General features: G+C 38.8%; 1 protein-coding gene across 6 annotated transcripts; it reads right to left on the bottom strand.

The window, feature by feature from the left end:
- Nucleotides 1-32: 32 nt before the first annotated feature.
- On the bottom strand, nt 33-16,091 carry pex5 (peroxisomal biogenesis factor 5). 6 transcript variants are annotated; one of them, XM_079624563.1, is made up of 17 exons: nt 15,747-16,002; nt 13,393-13,550; nt 12,672-12,710; nt 12,421-12,538; nt 12,202-12,345; nt 11,420-11,510; nt 10,670-10,760; nt 9,557-9,679; nt 8,220-8,330; nt 7,342-7,425; nt 7,129-7,248; nt 4,533-4,676; nt 4,333-4,403; nt 3,985-4,206; nt 2,671-2,836; nt 1,053-1,210; nt 33-974 (listed from the first exon to the last, which is right to left on the bottom strand). In XM_079624563.1, exons 2-17 carry the CDS (start codon nt 13,504-13,506, stop codon nt 734-736), a joined length of 2,037 nt encoding a protein of 678 aa, XP_079480689.1. In that variant the 5' UTR covers nt 13,507-13,550; nt 15,747-16,002; the 3' UTR covers nt 33-733. The 6 variants fall into 6 exon arrangements, with proteins under 6 accessions (XP_079480689.1, XP_079480690.1, XP_079480691.1 ...); XM_079624564.1 differs by having other exon boundaries at nt 15,738-15,950; XM_079624565.1 differs by lacking the exon at nt 8,220-8,330 and having other exon boundaries at nt 15,747-16,091.
- Nucleotides 16,092-16,820: the final 729 nt, after the last annotated feature.

The raw sequence follows: 16,820 nt of genomic DNA, 5'->3' as shown, positions 1-16,820 counted from the left end.
TATGCTTGGAAATATGAATCTTTTTCCTCAAGTTACTAAGCATCTTTGTCAAAGCTTTATTGCTTGAAGTAATAGCAATATGAATTGGCTATGCAAAACAATAATTATGGTACAATACACAATATGGCAAGTCGAATTTACAATTAAGCAAATAATTTTACAGCAAGAGCAAATATCCGATAAGAAAGAGTGCTTACAGACATGTCTTTCAGTCTCGCTTACGAATGAAGTTGCCAATATAACTTTAAGGCTTGCAAATCACTGTTACTTTGTACAGGAGCCGTAGAACACAATTATATCTCAACATCCCTCTTCTCTGTCAAACAGAGGCAAGTACTCTTGAGCTCACAGTGCTGGGACCTTACTTTCCCCATAAGAGAAATATTACTGTCATTTTGGTAAGGACAATGGAAAGAACAGTAATCGTCAAGATTGACAAAATGGAAAAATTACAACAGATTCTCTGTAAGCGTAAACTTGTGACAACCCATAGCAATATCTGTTGTGTTTGAACAAATTGACTGTACCATGGTCTCTTTTTCTCAGGCATCTGTCTGTCCATTAATGCAGTGCTAGAGCTAAATGGGCTTTCACTCTTTTTATTCTCCTCACATTGTAGCAACGTCATGTCCCTTTGTTGAAATGTCCTTCACGAGTCTCGATGTTTCTCTCCAAAACAGGCTTCTCCACACTCACATTCTATCTTCATGCGCTCCTTCAACTCCTGCATCCTTCAATCTGTCTCTCCTTCTCTCTGGGAGAAGTGCACCAGCAGCGTGTCCAGATCTCGCCGGTCGGCGGCCGAGTATAGCGAGCTTTCTCCCATCATGCTCAGTGCCATGCGTAAGGTGGACCAGATGTTATCTGACATCACAGTCACTGCTGAACCTGGCCCTCGCCCCGCGCCTCCCTCTCCATCCCCTGCGGCCTGTCGCTGAAGAGAAAGGGCCTCTAGGAAGTGCTCTACTGCTTCCCTGATGGAGAAACGACAAATGGCATTTAGCTTTTTGTTTGCTTGTTTACCCCCAATGAAACCTTCTTCTTTTACTAACCTGTGTGCACCCAGGTTGACACAGCTGATGCCCAGGTTGTATCGGCTGCGTACAAATCCAGGCTGTAACTCCAGTGCGCGTCTGTAAGCAGCGACCGCTTCCTCGGAGCGATTACCATTTGCAAGAGTTGCTCCCAGCTTGTTCCACAGCAGATAGTCCTTCACGTAGGGTTGAGAGATGAAAGAATGTTAAATAAAATACTGATGAACAATGTGTAAAAATGTGTAAAATATAACAATGTATAAAGACCTGTTCACACCAACAATAACTATAAGGTAACTATAACGATAAACTGTATTAGCGTCCACATCAACATTGTTTGTTATAAGCACATGCTGCAGTTATGTTGCTGGCTACTTTAGTCACCATCAAATCCAAATGTAATTTTTTATGGAATATTGCAACGGCTTCTCTTCTCTTCTGATGTGTTAACTAGCGTGAGGGCGGGACAACCTGTCACTCACATGACATCACAGCAATAGCAAACTACAACAATCCAATTCATTCCCCATAAACAAGATCAAGTCCCATCCTACACTGTCACAATAGGGAAGAAAATATGTTTGCATTTCATGCCGACATTAAATGCTCAAGCTCTTTGAAGTTGGGTGGATTCTGATTGGCTGAAAACGTTTTTATCGTTCATCAGCTGGAAAAAATTCTGAAAATGATTCCAATGATATAATTTCTCTGTGTCGTAGCTAGCTGATAACTATATAATATTTAGCTATGGTGTGGACTTATTCACTATTCTCATATAATTAGAACGATTAATAAAATATAATATTTACATTTATCAGTTAAATTATCATTCTTGGTATGTCACTATGGGGTAAGCTATGTTTCAAAAGCGCAGTTGGACATTGTTGATATTTGAATTCAACCCAAACAAACACACCCCTCTCTTCAATGCTCCGCCTCCAAAACTCCGCCTCCAAAACTCCGCCTCCAATCCTAACTGCCCTGCTTCGAGTCGGTCTCGAACCCCGATCCCCCTGCATGCGAGTGCAATGGCGCTAAACACCGGATTCTCTAGCGTTCGTCAGCGCGACTCTCTCTAGCTGGGCTCCGTTACACACACAATCCAAGAGTGGGTGTCTATTTATTATAGCAGAAGTGCAACAAAATAATGCTTCACGAAAAATAAAGTGCAGATGATGAACAAATGACAAGAAAGCACAAAAGAATAGTAATTAAAAACAAGAGTCGATTGTTAGTAGCCAACAGCACAGCAGCTCCAGACAAACAATGACACTCAAACCCAGTGTTACTCATGTGTGGAGCGAATCAAAGTAACCTCTGCGTCTGTTTTCAGGCCTTCCCGTTTAGCTCTCTCCAGGACTCGAAAATTTACACGGGTCCTAAAGCTCTTGCCCAGTCATAAATCTTAATTTTCCAGTGATTTCTTCTGAGCTTTTCTCTTTTGTATTGTGTCTCATCTCCATTTCTGCAGTCTTTCTTCAAATCTCCCTCTTGCTCGTTCTTTCTCCTCCACCGTCATACTAATGCTGATTGGCTACAAACGTTTGCTGTTGTTGTTCGTGTGTCGGTCCGACTAACTTCCAAACAGCGTTTTTCAAATAACGCTTACCCCACTTTTAAGTGTGAATGAACCAACCTGTGGCATCACCGACAGGGCGGCACTGAAGCAGTCCACAGCCTTGTCATACTCTCCACTGAGGTTGAAGAGAACGCCCAGACCACACTGCAGCTCAGGGTCAACTCGTGCGGGGTCAGCGGCCGCCGCACTCAAAAACAGCGTCTGCACTTCACTGAACAGTGCCCTAAGAGGAAGAAGAAAGAACTGGATTAGTCTGTAGCTCAAAGGGATATCCACCCAAAAAACTCAAATACTCTCATTATTTATTCACCTGCATGACCAAATACAATCATATAGATTCAAAAGACTTGGAATACAGTCAATTTTATGACACTTTCATGGTGCTTTTTGTCATTCTGGAGCTTAAGAAACCCCAGTGCTCATTCACTTTCATAAGGCTAGAATATTATTCTAAAACCATCCTTTTTGTGCTCCACAGAAGATAGCCAGTCAGGAAGGTTTGGAACAAAATTGTGAGTAGATTTTACTTTCTTTAAATAAAGAAAAGACAGTGCATACTCATTCTTGAGTCATACCAAAAAGTATTTTAATATCTGCACTGTCAACTGATTAAAACACTTGGATGGAACACACCTGTGTTTGTGTTAGATGTATTTTTAGAGCACTGCTCGCTTATGATTGGTGACAAATGTAAATCTGTTGCTTGGTTACAATGCCCTGTCCAGTTTCTTATGCACATTTTATGCCGGTGTCGACAGGCACTGAAAACTGGCATCTTCCACATCTGATTAATCCACAGTGTTTTACAATCATGAATAAGATTTAACGGAATTCTGTGTCTAATAAAAGTTAAAGTTTTAAGCATATTTGTGGTAAAATAATAAAAATTGTGGTAAAAAAAATATATTTTAAAAGCAGATATCACGGTTACAGTAATGTGCCCTAACCATTTGGTAAAGCTGAATTTTCTAATATGCTGATTTGGTGCTCAAGAAACATTTCTTATTATTATTATCAATGTTGAAAACAGTTGTGCCTGTGCTGCTTAATATTTTAGAGAAAACTGTGACTTTTTGTAGTATTATTTGATGAATCAAAAGTAAACAGGATTTATTTGAAATAAAATTACTGAATAAATGTATTAATTTCTATCAGAAATATCTTATTGAACCCAAACTTTTAAGGAGCGAAACCTGTACCCGGTGCAATCAACAAAATCGAATGTTCCTCATCGCAGCTGATTAACAAGAAGAGATGCCATTAACAGCTTGCATCTTGTTAGCACACAGTTACAATGGAAATAAACAGGATCAGTTTTTCAGACCTCGAACCCAGAATGTTTTTTTTTACTGCATTCAAGACTCCTCTTACTCTGGCAAAAGAGATCCAAATCTCTCCCTCTCTTTCTCCTTCTCTCTCACGCCCTCCCTCTCCTTCTCCCGTTCATGCTGCTCCAGGATAGGCCTGTATTTGGGGTTGTGCCTCAACCAATCACGGAGCGTCTCGCAGGCCTGTCTGTGCAGTGACTCATTGGTGAAGCTCACAGCTAGAGCCATGAGAGCCGTCAGATTGTCCTTTTTCAGCTCAATACATCTGAAAACAACAATTGAGACTTGAATTTAAAAGGCGGGAGCAGTATTTTAATAAATCATATTTGTCATAGACTAGTCAGGAGAATTAAATTGATGTGCACAGTAAGACTGCAGTTATACTTCTCACCTGCGGAGGGCGCTGATAGCAGCAAACTCTTGCTCGTTCTCCGCCTGGCAGGTGCCCAGATATTGCCAAGCCTGCAGTATCATCACACACAGTCAGCGTTTCACAAAGACAAACAAGAAAGTAGAACAGAGTTAGAGTCCCTTGAGACAAAATGTATCATCGGTTTTTGGATGTCGGGTTTATACGTATGAGGCTCTGACCAGCTGGTTGTCTGGCTCTTTCTGAACCGCGCTCTCGAAGAGACGTACGGCTCCAGGAATGTCCCCCGCCTCCATCCTCTTCACGCCCTCAGCAAACGGATCATCGTGGGACAGGTAGGGGTTGTCTTCTTCGAATTGATATCCCTAGGAGAAGAGTAAATACGTATTCACACTCATTTTAATGGGACCAACAACATGAAAGTAAATATTTTTTTCCAATTAAGTATTTTTTCCCAATTATTTTTTTAAATCATTCTTTGAAAAGGTTTGGATACCTGAATAAAACACACCACTGTTCAAAAGTTTGGGGTCAGTAAGTTTTTTTTGTGTGTGTGTGTGTGTGAGAAATTAATACTTTTATTCAGAAAGAGTGTATTAGGCTGATTAAAAGTGACAGTAAAGACGTTTATAATCTTAATAACATTAACAATTATTAAAATTTGAAAATGTGAAATAAAATCATTTCTAAAGGATCACACTGAATACTGGAATAATGGCTGCTGTTAAATTAAATTCAGTTTAATTATAAATTAAAAATCTATTAAAAATATAAATTGTAATAATATTTCACAGTATTATTATATCAAATAAATTGAAATTAAATAAATTGAATTTGGATAAATAAATAAAAACTACTTAAAGGTGCTGTATGGAGTTTTCAGCGGCATCTAGCGGTGATGTTTCAGATTGCAACCAAAACGTTTACAAGCGAGTGCTCGTGCGCATGCTTTTTAAATTTTTTATTATTATGTGGAGTTTGTGTTGGAGTCTGTGTTGTGCTGGTCATTTCTTAGTATTAGCAGACTCCATGTCATAAAGTTGCAGTGTCGTCGCTGTTGAGTGCAAAGTCAGTAGACGAGGCAAGAGGCGAGACGCTCGGGAGCGCGCATGCAGGTCTCAGTCACGTCACTGGATTTCGCGGCAAATCCGACCCGGAGCATCACATAGAAATAGGAATACTTGCTTTCAGAGGTAATAGCAAAACCCGCCAAGTGGATCATTTTATTGTGAGATTACAACCCATTCACACACAGGCAATAAAACATTTATTAATTTTAGTAGAAAAACTCCACATAGCACCTTTAAAGAAAAGAAAATGATTAAATGATTTTGTGCAGAAAATTTAAACTTAATTTAGAGATTCGGCCACAGGTAACAGCATGATTGAGAGTATGATATTGCTCTTATACAACAGTTCAACTAGAGGTTTATATTAAAGGGCACCTATTATGCAAAATTCACTTATACATGGCGTTTGAACATAAATGTGTGTTGGCAGTGTGTGTACACAACCATCCTATAATGATAAAAATCCAGCCAGTGCTTTTTTTTTTTAAATCCCCATAAATCATAAGCACTGTCTCAGAACAAGCTGTTCTCAGATTCGGGGCAATTTGACGTAGATTTGCACAAGCCCCGCCCACAACTGTTGATTGACACTGCGGTTTGAGCATAGACCCACCCTGAGTGAGCTAAACACAGTCCGCCATTGTTTCGACGCTGGAGCAGCTGTAGACAAGAATGTCCTCGAAAGTGATTGAGGTGTTTTGTTGTTGGATGTAAGAATGAACGTAGCAGTCGGACTCGTCATTTACTCTTGTTGTTACTAGAGGATGGATCAGTAAACTATTCGTGATCAAGCTTACAGTCTCCGGAGCACAGGCCTAACGTCACTGATCACGGCAGAAATAAAAGTGAGAGCGCGCACTTTATGACAGCTCATCGAGTCGTTTTACAGATATAAAGTTTACCATAAGCACATACAGATACAAAGTTAGTTTTGTGTACTTCGCTGTGTATGTTCATGATAATGAAAGGGAGGGAGAGAGTTTAATGCGCACTTCTTATACGGTGTTTATTCAGCTCTTACAGTGATTTTCTGGAGTAAAACTGATGCTTCATATTTTGTGTGATATACAATAAACTTCATTGAACTCATCAGTATATTTTTGCCCATCATTCGGACGCGGTCTGCTACAAGCAGGCTTGAATTAAAAGTGGATAAAAGCAGATGACAAATACATTATAACCACAATTAAAGTAAACTATACCTGTTCTATCTCCATACAGAATATATTCTCTGGCTCTGTGGGGATTATTGTTTGACTCCGGGTCGAAATGAACACTACTGAGAGTTACTGTTATGATATTATCATTCTTTGAGATGAGACTGTCCTGAGAGAGCGCAAGCTCGTGAGGCTCCGCCCTCTTTGCCGGCATCAGCAGCTCATTTGCTATTAAAGGGATACACTAAAACGGTGCATTTTTCTGATCCCCAAAAAGTGACAATTTAAACAAGCTGTAAAAAAATATCTGTTGGGTATTTCAAGCTAAAACTTCACATACACACCATGGGGACATCAGAGACTGATTTTACATCTTGAGAAAAGGGGCATAATAGGTGCCTTTTAAGTAACGTACATTCTAGACATCATATTGACAGTTATTTTGTCTATTTTTACAACGAATCAAAGACCGGAACTAACCACTGAATAAACTGTAATAAAGCACAGATAACAGCCTGGGAAAGAGCTCAAGTTTTCAGTTAGGTGGAAGTATCCATGCTGTAAATGGGCACAGGTGTATATCCAGATACCTTGTCGTAAGAGCTGCTGAGCATCTGGTCGAAGTCCGAGAGCCAAGGGTGAGCTTCAGCATCCCTCTTCGCCATTTCCTCCCACTCCTGCTGGAGTTTCTCCCAGAAATCAACATCACTCTGAACTCACACAACAACACACACGCACCAATGAATGCAAGGGTATCACACTCAAGTTCATGTATATGTGTGCAAGTGTGCAGCCTGGCTCACCTCCACCGCTGCTTTGGCCTGCTGGAAGTCTGGCCCATAAGTGGCGAATTCATCCACCCATGATTCTGCAGAATCTGCCGAAACCTACCGAGCACAGCGACATGCCAGGCTGTTAACAGCCTCCATATTAACACATCACAGAGCCTGCAAATGGTGCAATAAGCGATTTCTCAAAATCGTTGTAGAACACATTGTTCATATTTGAAACCAACCCAAACAAACACACCCATCCCTAAAATGCACAAACACACAATGCAAGAGTGTTTCTTTTATTATAGCAGAAGCGAAGCAAGATAATGCTCCCTCTTGCTCTCTCTCTCCTCTCCCATTATGAGTGGACACGCCCCCTACTGCTGATTGGCTACAAGTTTGTTGTGGTTCTCAGTCCGATCCCCTTTTAACGTTTTTCAAAAATCGCTTACTGCACCTTTAAATAATACTCGGATGAAGGGAAAAAAAGACAACATACTGTGATGAATGAGAGTGGAAAAAAAAAAGAAAAGATGTAATGGAAAAAGAAAGAGGGCATGAGAGACCAACAGAGGAAGAAAAAAAACTCACCCTCATTCATTCATCTTTCCTTTCCTCTCTATATTAAAAATAGCAAGCAGTGCTCAGTGTACCTTCACTATTGCAGGAAGTCAAAGTGGTTTCATTAGCTGGGCACAAGTGAAAAGCAGTGTGAGCAGGGTTTTAGCTGTACAGGTCTTTCAGTGATAACTCTGTTAAAAGCACTATTAGACTAAAGCAAGTCTGCTCTCTTTAAGGCAGCAGGTCAGCAGGAGCTAGTTAACATAATGAACATGACAAGCCTACAAAGGCAGAACACATAGCAGGACTACTGCATCATCACTGTTGCCAGGTGATCAGGGTCCTACCTGCCTGACGATAGTAGCCCACTGCTCTGCCTGTTTAGCTTTAACTTTGTCATTCTTCTCTTTGCCCTCTCGGGTTTCCACTTCTACAGTCCCTTCCCTTGTTTCCAGGAACTGGGCAGCAAGTTTGGGACAGAGGGTACAGGTAGGGGGTATTTATGGATAGTGTGCTTTTGGTGTGAGATTGTTAGGGATAGTGGGAAAATTTAGGCATGGATGGGGGTTAAAATATTAAAATGCAGGGATCATGCCATGATGATCGTCCATGATAGAAGGAAGAAGGAAATATCACAATTAAACTACTGCTCGTTTGAACCATGGGATAAAACCAAGATCTTTTTTAGAAACAAGGGCCAGTTTCCAAGACCTAGACCTGGACAATTGTGATTTATCCTTGAAAGAAAACATAGCTTGATATACAGTGGGGCCCAAACGTCCGAGACCACAAGTGAAAATACTGTTTCTAATTTAATCCATATTTATATTATCTGTGTAACAATACGAGTGAAAACTCAAGCTGCATTAACTCCACACATTTGACTGATGACCTAGAAATAGTGGATAATCTTTAATATTTCTTATTCATTTTACATCATAATATTTTGTTATAAACTGTATTAAATCAAAGTATTTTAACTAATGTTTATAATTAACTAATATGTTTATAATTCAATATATAAAACAGTTTGATAGATGATTTTGAAAATAGATTACACTACAGTTCAACAGTTTGGGGTTAGTAAGATTTTTTAAATGTTTTTGAAAAAAAAGTCTTATATGCTCACCAAAGCTGATAAAAAGCTCACCAAAATACAATTAAAAAAACTGTTACATTTTTGGGTGACGACCATTATACTTTTTATTAAGACTCTTTGATGGGTTCAAAAGAACAGCATTTATTTGACAGAAATGACATTTAAATTTTGTCTTTACAGTCACTTTTGATAGATTTAATTAATCATTGCTGAATAAAACTATTAATTTATAAAAATAAAAAATAAATCTTACTGACCCCAAACTTGTAAGTATAATTTTTGTTATACTCAAACCAAATACTCAAACTTTTGTTAGTATTGAAAATAGATTTTGAAAACCAAATTTAAAACGTGGTCTTAGTCTCCACTGTGTGTACAGAATTCAGTCTCTATAGCGAATTAAACTCTCCAAAACGGTATTTTCACATGGGTTAGTACTTAAATCCCTGCAGTGCAAATCGGCAAGGATTTACAGAATGCCATGTAGTTACAGCTTGAGAAGAGCCAAGATGGCTGCCAAAGGGCTGCAGTCGTGTCACCCTTCACAGTGCTTCCTCTATCAGAGGAGCTGGGAAGGGCTCGTACCTGGTTAAGGCTTGAGGCCCAGTGCTGTGCCTCCTTGGCCTGTGCTTTATCAGTGTGCTCTTTTCCTGCTCTGTCCTCCACAGTCACACTGCCATCGCCAATCTGCCTAATGAACCGCAGGAACTACACAATAACAACAACAACAACAACAGCTATTACACATCTACTGCTAACAGGAAACACGTTGGCGATGCATTGAACACACACACACACACAAGTCCATCAGTGGTTTCTTCTTGACAGTTATGGTCAGACACAAGGAGGAAGGAGTAACGGGCAAAAGCATAGCATATCCCAAATGATATGACAAAGCCAGAGCCGAGTTAAATGAAAAAAGAGAATGAAGAAATGCCCATGAAAACGTGTACGATGTCACATCACTTTCTCATCAACCACAAGGCAAAAATGAATCTAAGTAATAATCATTTTTAATCCCATAGAGAATCTGTGGTCAGTAATGTACTACTTAACCTTTTCAATATTATCCAGAAGTGCATTCGGGGGATGCAAGTGGGATGTAAAATGATCCCTTGAGACAACATTAACACGGTTTTATCTTAACTTGAGGGATCCGTTGTGATGGATCATTTCTGTGATGTGGCATGCGTGAAAGCAGAGCAGATTTATTTTGATATAGTTAAGTTTATGAAAAGTTTTTTGCTAGACATTTAACTAAAGTGTATGTTAACAAAGTTCCAGTGCTGCTGCATTTAATACAGCAATATGTCATAAAAAGCCATGTGGCACAGGGATTTTACCAAGGTGGATTGCCAAAAAACTCCTTACTTATGGTAAAATGTATTTATAGCTATCAGAATAAACAGTTCTTCTACCAAGTAAAACTGCCTACCAACCGTAGGCAGTTTGTGGTATAGAATATAGAATATATCTATATAGTATATAGAATATATACTTATATATGGACTGTTCATATAAAAAATATAATTTTTGGAAGTGGAACTATTGGTTTACAATTTGTGTTTTAGTTGAAATATGTGCATGCTTGTTTAATATATCAATGCATGTGGTGACTTGGACTAAAGTGTTTCAGGTGCAGCTCAAAGAACACTTAAACAACACCGACAGCGGGGAGACCCTTCCTTTTGCTCTCACCTCTGTGTTCTTGAGTTTAGGGTCGTCCACTTTGGCAAGGAGTTCATTCGCTGTTTGACGTAGTTCTTCACCTGACTGGTATTCTTGTGTCCTGATGGTATAAAAAATACATTAAAGTAAGGATAGGATCAGGACTCTGTAAACATCTATTACTCTTGATCTAACCTTAAGCCCAATTTATACTTCTGCGTCGAACTCCCGCCGTAGCTACGTCGTAGGCAGTGTGTAGCGTCCGTACCCTTCGGCGTACCCTGACGTACACCTCTCCAAAAATGTAACAACGCGTCTACGCGGGCGCAAGTGCTGTGATTGGTCTGCTAGAACCCCTCTCTCGGGTTTCACATGCTATGCATGTGTAATTGCGCGTCAACGTGGACAACGACGCAGAAGTATAAATGAAAACCAACGCGTAGTCTATAATGTAGATACTCCGGCGTAGGTCCGACGCAGAAGTATAAATCAGCCTTATAATCTATGTACGATACCATTCAAATGTTTGAATATCATTTTTTTATTAGGCAAGGATAAATTAAGTTGATCGAAAGTGACAGTAAAGACATTTCAAATATTACAAAAGATATTTCAAATAATAAACAACTGCTGTATATACTTTATTGTATTTGTGATCAAATAAATGCAGCCTTGGTGAGTATAAGAGACTTCTTTCGAAACATAAAAAAAAAAACTATAGTTTATAATATTCTTATGCCAAGTCTCTCTATATTTCTCCTTTTAAGAAACATAAAATACCATTCTTTGTCCTGGACTCTTTCTCCCAAATCTCCAAGCCATAACTTCTCCTCTGATTGCTCCAGGTACTCCTCAGCCCAGCGGCCCGGGTCTATGAGACAGGAGGAAGGGAACTGAGTGGTCGAAGTATAGTAAAAGAGAACAGAAAAACTAAAGCTACAGAGAATGAAAGGGTGGCTAGGCAAAGATGAGTAAAGATTTGCCAGAATTGTCAGTTGTCACCTAATGACATTTTAATGACATCTAATAGCATCTTAAATTAAAAAAGGATATAATATATGCCTTCTCTCAATGATCCAGGAGCGATTTGGTGATGATCCATGCATTTTCCAGCATTATGGAGCACCATGTTAAAAGATAAGAGTAATAATGAAGTGGCTCTGAGATTATTATATTGAAATTTTGGATCTGTGGCCAGGGACCTCCCCGGATCTTAATCCCTTAGAGAACCTGTGGTCAATCCTCAAAAGGTGCGTGGACAAACAAAAGCGCACAAATTGTGAACAACTATTAATAAGTCAAGATTCGATCGCCATCAGTCAGGATTTGGCCCAGAAGGTAATACCCAGCATGAGTGAAATACAGAGGTTATGAAGAAGAGTCAACACTGTAAATATTGCATATATCAAATGCTTTTGGCGATAAAAGCCTTTACAACTGAATGAATACTTACCATTGTTTTCCAGTATACCATAGATATATGTGAAAAAACTTTGCAAAACACAAAATTGATGTCACTGCCAGAACTTTTGTTAGGTGTGTGTGTGTGTATATATGTTAACCTGCAACTTCATTGATGAATTCTCTGGTCCAATCAGCATCAGCTGGATCAAGACCAGCTTGTGCAGAAGAAGAGGCGGAGTCAGCATTAGACAAGAACTCTGCTGCCCAATCGCCAGACAGCGCCAGAGCAGCCACATCAGGAGCTGAGAAAAGAAAACAGAGTTATATCACACTTACACATGCTGAAGTCTGTCTGGATGTGTGTTTGTGCACACTACCTCTCTGTGGAGCCTGTCTGTAGTTCTGTTGATCTATCTGCTGCATTTCCTCCAGCAGTTGACCCATATCAAAACTGTGAGGAGGCCGTTGTGGGGCCTGTAGAAACTCACTGACAAGCTGGATTTCAAAAACAACAGGATATCATTACACTAAGAACACGGGACATGATCACAGACTACTTGACCCGATACAAACATCAGGTCATTGAAATTGAAAACACCTTGAAATATTAAAAGACCAAAATACACACCTCCTCTTCCGTAGCTATTTCAATTGGAGTAGGAGGAATCTATGGGGGGGGAAAGAGTAAAAAAAGCTTTTAATATTAATTTAATCGTTAGATTTTATTATTTTCAAGGCTGCAACTATTATTTGCCTTATTTGCATATTTATATATATATATATGAATCACTGCAAATAGTAAATTAATGCATCAAAAAATATATATTTTTAGATGAATAATCTAACTAATTAATAATATCTTTCAGATAAATCTATTAATTACTTTCTGATCAGTCAATAAATCATTTGGTTAGCTTACCAATAAGTCCTAATTTTGCGAGTCCTATAATTTGCAGGTGTCAGTTTGGTTATAGAATGCTGTTGTCATGCCCGCAAGAAACGAAATTCAAAACAAAATTGAATTCCTAAACTTCTGATGATCAGACTTTTTGGGATAAAGTCTCATTTTCAGCATGGTTGAGAGCCGGAGCCACCATCATTAGGGATGATTGTAAACACTATGATGAATAGACACATTCTTGGGCAAATCAGTGTATTTACATCAGAGGTTCTCAACTCTGGCCCTCTAGGTCCACTTTCCTGAAGGGTATAACTCCAACCCCGAAAAAGCTGACCTGCCTGCAGCTTTCTAGTAATCCTGAAGACCTTGATTAGTTGTTCTGTTGTGTTTGATTAGGGTTTGAGACAAACATTTCCACCGGTTACAAAAAAAAAGTTTAGTAACTTACAGTGGGTGTTGAGCGATGTCTCCAAGCCCCTCCTTCTTGGGTCATGTGACCAGTCAGCTTCATAAGGGGATTGGCTCCCCCACATTCCGCATCCACTAACTCCCGCATCGCCATGGCAACACACTGTGAGGCTGGATCAAACTAACACCTTGAGATATCTACAAGTAAATAAAATGTCATCATTAAGTGTTATAAAAGTGACAGTAGTGAAGTGGTAAAGGGTCTAGATCAGTGGTTCTTCTCAACCTTTTTGACTCCAAGGCCCACCACTGTCCACAACAATATTCGAAGACCCCATAGCCCTAGTTTTGTTTTCAAAAATATACAATGGCATTCATATTTTGGCTTTCATCAGTATAAACCACGATAAAATACCAGACGGTTAGTAGTATTAACATTTCATAGTTTAATTATCATTAAACCATATTTGTATACTGCGATTTGAAAAATTCATGATAAATAGGCTACTGTGTCCATCATTAAACAAAGTTAGCAATAGTATCAAGCAGGCAAACCATGCAGTATTGGTTTTTGTATAAAAAACATTGCGAGGCAGTAAGCAGTTTTAAAAGAATGCTGAGGAAAAAGGTATGAATGAACATATGAATGAATTATATTATTGTATGTTATATGAAGGGAACTGACGGTCTTCTGAAAAGTTTCAAAGGCATTTTCTTTTTATCTTACCTCTGTGTAGTGACTAAAAGTCTTAAAGGGATACTACACCACTCTAAAGTGAAAATAAAGTCATATATTACTGACCCTGCTGTTGTTCTAATGCCGTTCACCATTCTTTATTTTATGGACTACAAAAGGAGTTTTTTTTTTTTAAATGTCTCACTCGAAAGTCGAACCAAATCCAACGCCTAGAAATCCCAAAAATAGTTAAATACCTCCGGACCAGAACTCCTGCTGTCAGGTGACAGTCAGAATGACAGGTGACAGAGGTGAATGCAATAACTTCTTGTTACGACGACAAACACATATCATATACCCTCCAGAACACTTGGAATATACGAGACGAGTCGCATGGGATCATTCTGTGATACTGTTGCGTCTATTTTAAAAAGCTTGATGCTGGTCGCAATTCACATTTTATGACAAGCGTGAGTGGGACATTTTTTTTTTTAATCTCCTTTTGTAGTCCATAAAAGAAAGAAGGGTATATGGCATTAGAACAACACCAGGGTGAGTAAATAATGACTTCATTTTCATTTTAGGGTGAATTCTCCCTTTAACAAGCGCTGCTTCTTAGTTTCTTAGGAAACGGCTCTATTTTTGCAGTTCCATAAGTGCCACCTACTGTCAGAGAGGATTTACATGTTCATTCAGCCTGTCTGCAGTTTTTGTTCAGACCAATGTATATAAATATAAATGTAACGAATAATAATTATTATTATTTACTAAGGTATGTATAATTATTCACAGAGCAGATAAATACCAATAATTTATCATTTTGACATCAAAACTTTATTTGAACATGTAGCACATGTTAGTAGATATCATGTTATGCTGTAAATCAAAAAAGTATGCTTGTTATAACATGTTAATTTCAATCATTTGCATTACTTTTCTAGTAATGTCTAGAAATGAAAATGAAATGGGATTTTGTTTAAACTTATTGTTGTTTTCTCTTCATTTAAATTTTAAGAGGCCCCTTTAGAAGTTTTCAGCCCCCTGGTTGGGGACCTCTAGACTGGTATCAGAAAGGTTGTAGCCCTAGTTGCATAGAAAGTTACTGCGATCATCGTGAGTATATAAATAAACAAAGCCTGAAAGACAATGAATCATCGACTTGAGATTAATCCTGTGGACTGAGCTACCTTTCCACTGACATAAACATATGTTCCATCAGCTTATCCAGACTAGACGGATTACACAGATTCCATTGTTCCTGAAGATATCTATTAACAATTAACCGAGATTGCACGTGCACAAACAGTGCAGGTTTACTTTGCTGTCCTTATGCAATAATTCAAAAACAGCCTGCTTCCCTCGTGCATGACACCTCTGATGAACAATCATTGAGATGAACAAGAGTGGCCACCGGTTGAAATGGCCATCTGATCACTGTTATGAAAACATACATGCATAACTCTTCTGCTCAGATCTGGTTCTTGTCTGCTGTCAGTTTGGCTTCAGCACAGGAACATTACTGAGGGCAAGTGTCGCTTTTTCCAAGTGTAAATGGCAGTTGAACATCCCAACGTACTACGTTAGACCACAACCGGTTAGCTATTCGCAGCCTTGTTTGTGCAGCAGCTATGAATGATAACAATAAAGCTAGCAAGTCAACTAAGTCAATTATGCTGCAGACAGTTAGCTTACAAGCTAAATAAACTCACTCCTCTCACCTGCCCAGGCGATGTTGTCACCTCTCTTCTCCTCTCTTTCTGCTTTTATCCCGTGAGTAATGCAGTTTTGACAAAAACAAAACACGACAGAACGAAGCAGGCCCTAAAAAAAGACGGCTGAGGTTAACGGCCCCCTGGTTGTCTGTTCCTGACGGGTAAATGTTGCGCTGGTGACCGTCCTGTCTTTATTTACCTTCCCCGTGTGGCCCACTGAAACATGAGCGAACCAGCCAGACGAACACGCTACGCTCCGGCTATTCACAAACGCAGTTTGCGTAAAGACAAGCGCTTTGAACTGTGCTGAGCATCTAGACGGGCGGAGCGAGATTTACGCTGAAGTTACGTAAAGTTCCTAAAGTGACAGCGCATGCCTTGAGTGACAGGTTGATAACCTATTGTTTCAACATCAAGGGAAATGTGCTTTAAAGGATTTAAATTCATTCCTGTTGTGCAGAACCTTTTGAGTTCTGTAACTTTTGAAAATGAATATACGTGTAATTTGTAATTTAGGGGAGTATTGCTATAAACGGCTAGCCAACCAGAAAATAAATATACTTGTAAAGCTCAGGAGCTTAATCTTTATTTTATAGAACACAATGGCAAGAAAATGCACATGCTGCCCAACAGGATGGTAATAAACAAGTTCGTTGCAAATTTAATAATATTGTTCAGATTTCTGTGATTTTTTTAATCCATTTTTTTAATCCGTTGCATTTGTACAGTTGTTGTCTTGCAAAAAAAAAGTATGTCACTTTCTTAAAAAATAACTGCCATATTTATTTATTTGTTTGTTCGTGTATATATATATATTATTTATTTATTGTGGCTGTTTATTTAGATAGGAAAGCTGTCACCTTATAAAATATAATGTATGGAACAACCAAAAACGGCAGTGTTTTGTTTTATTTGATTAATAGCATTATAATATTGGCAAAATAAATAAATGTAGATTCCTTACCACCTCCCTCTCCCCACTCCATTAAACCATTTTTAGAAGCTAACATGTTTAGTCAGTTTTTGCCCCCTAAATTTATTTATACATTTTTTTCTGATTTGGATTTGATCTGGTTCTGA

The sequence above is a fragment of the Phoxinus phoxinus genome, assembly GCF_949152265.1.
Source record: "Phoxinus phoxinus genome assembly, chromosome: 10".
In the NCBI taxonomy this organism is placed as follows: Eukaryota; Metazoa; Chordata; class Actinopteri; order Cypriniformes; family Leuciscidae; genus Phoxinus; species Phoxinus phoxinus.
This window is presented reverse-complemented; position numbering and strand designations above follow the sequence as displayed.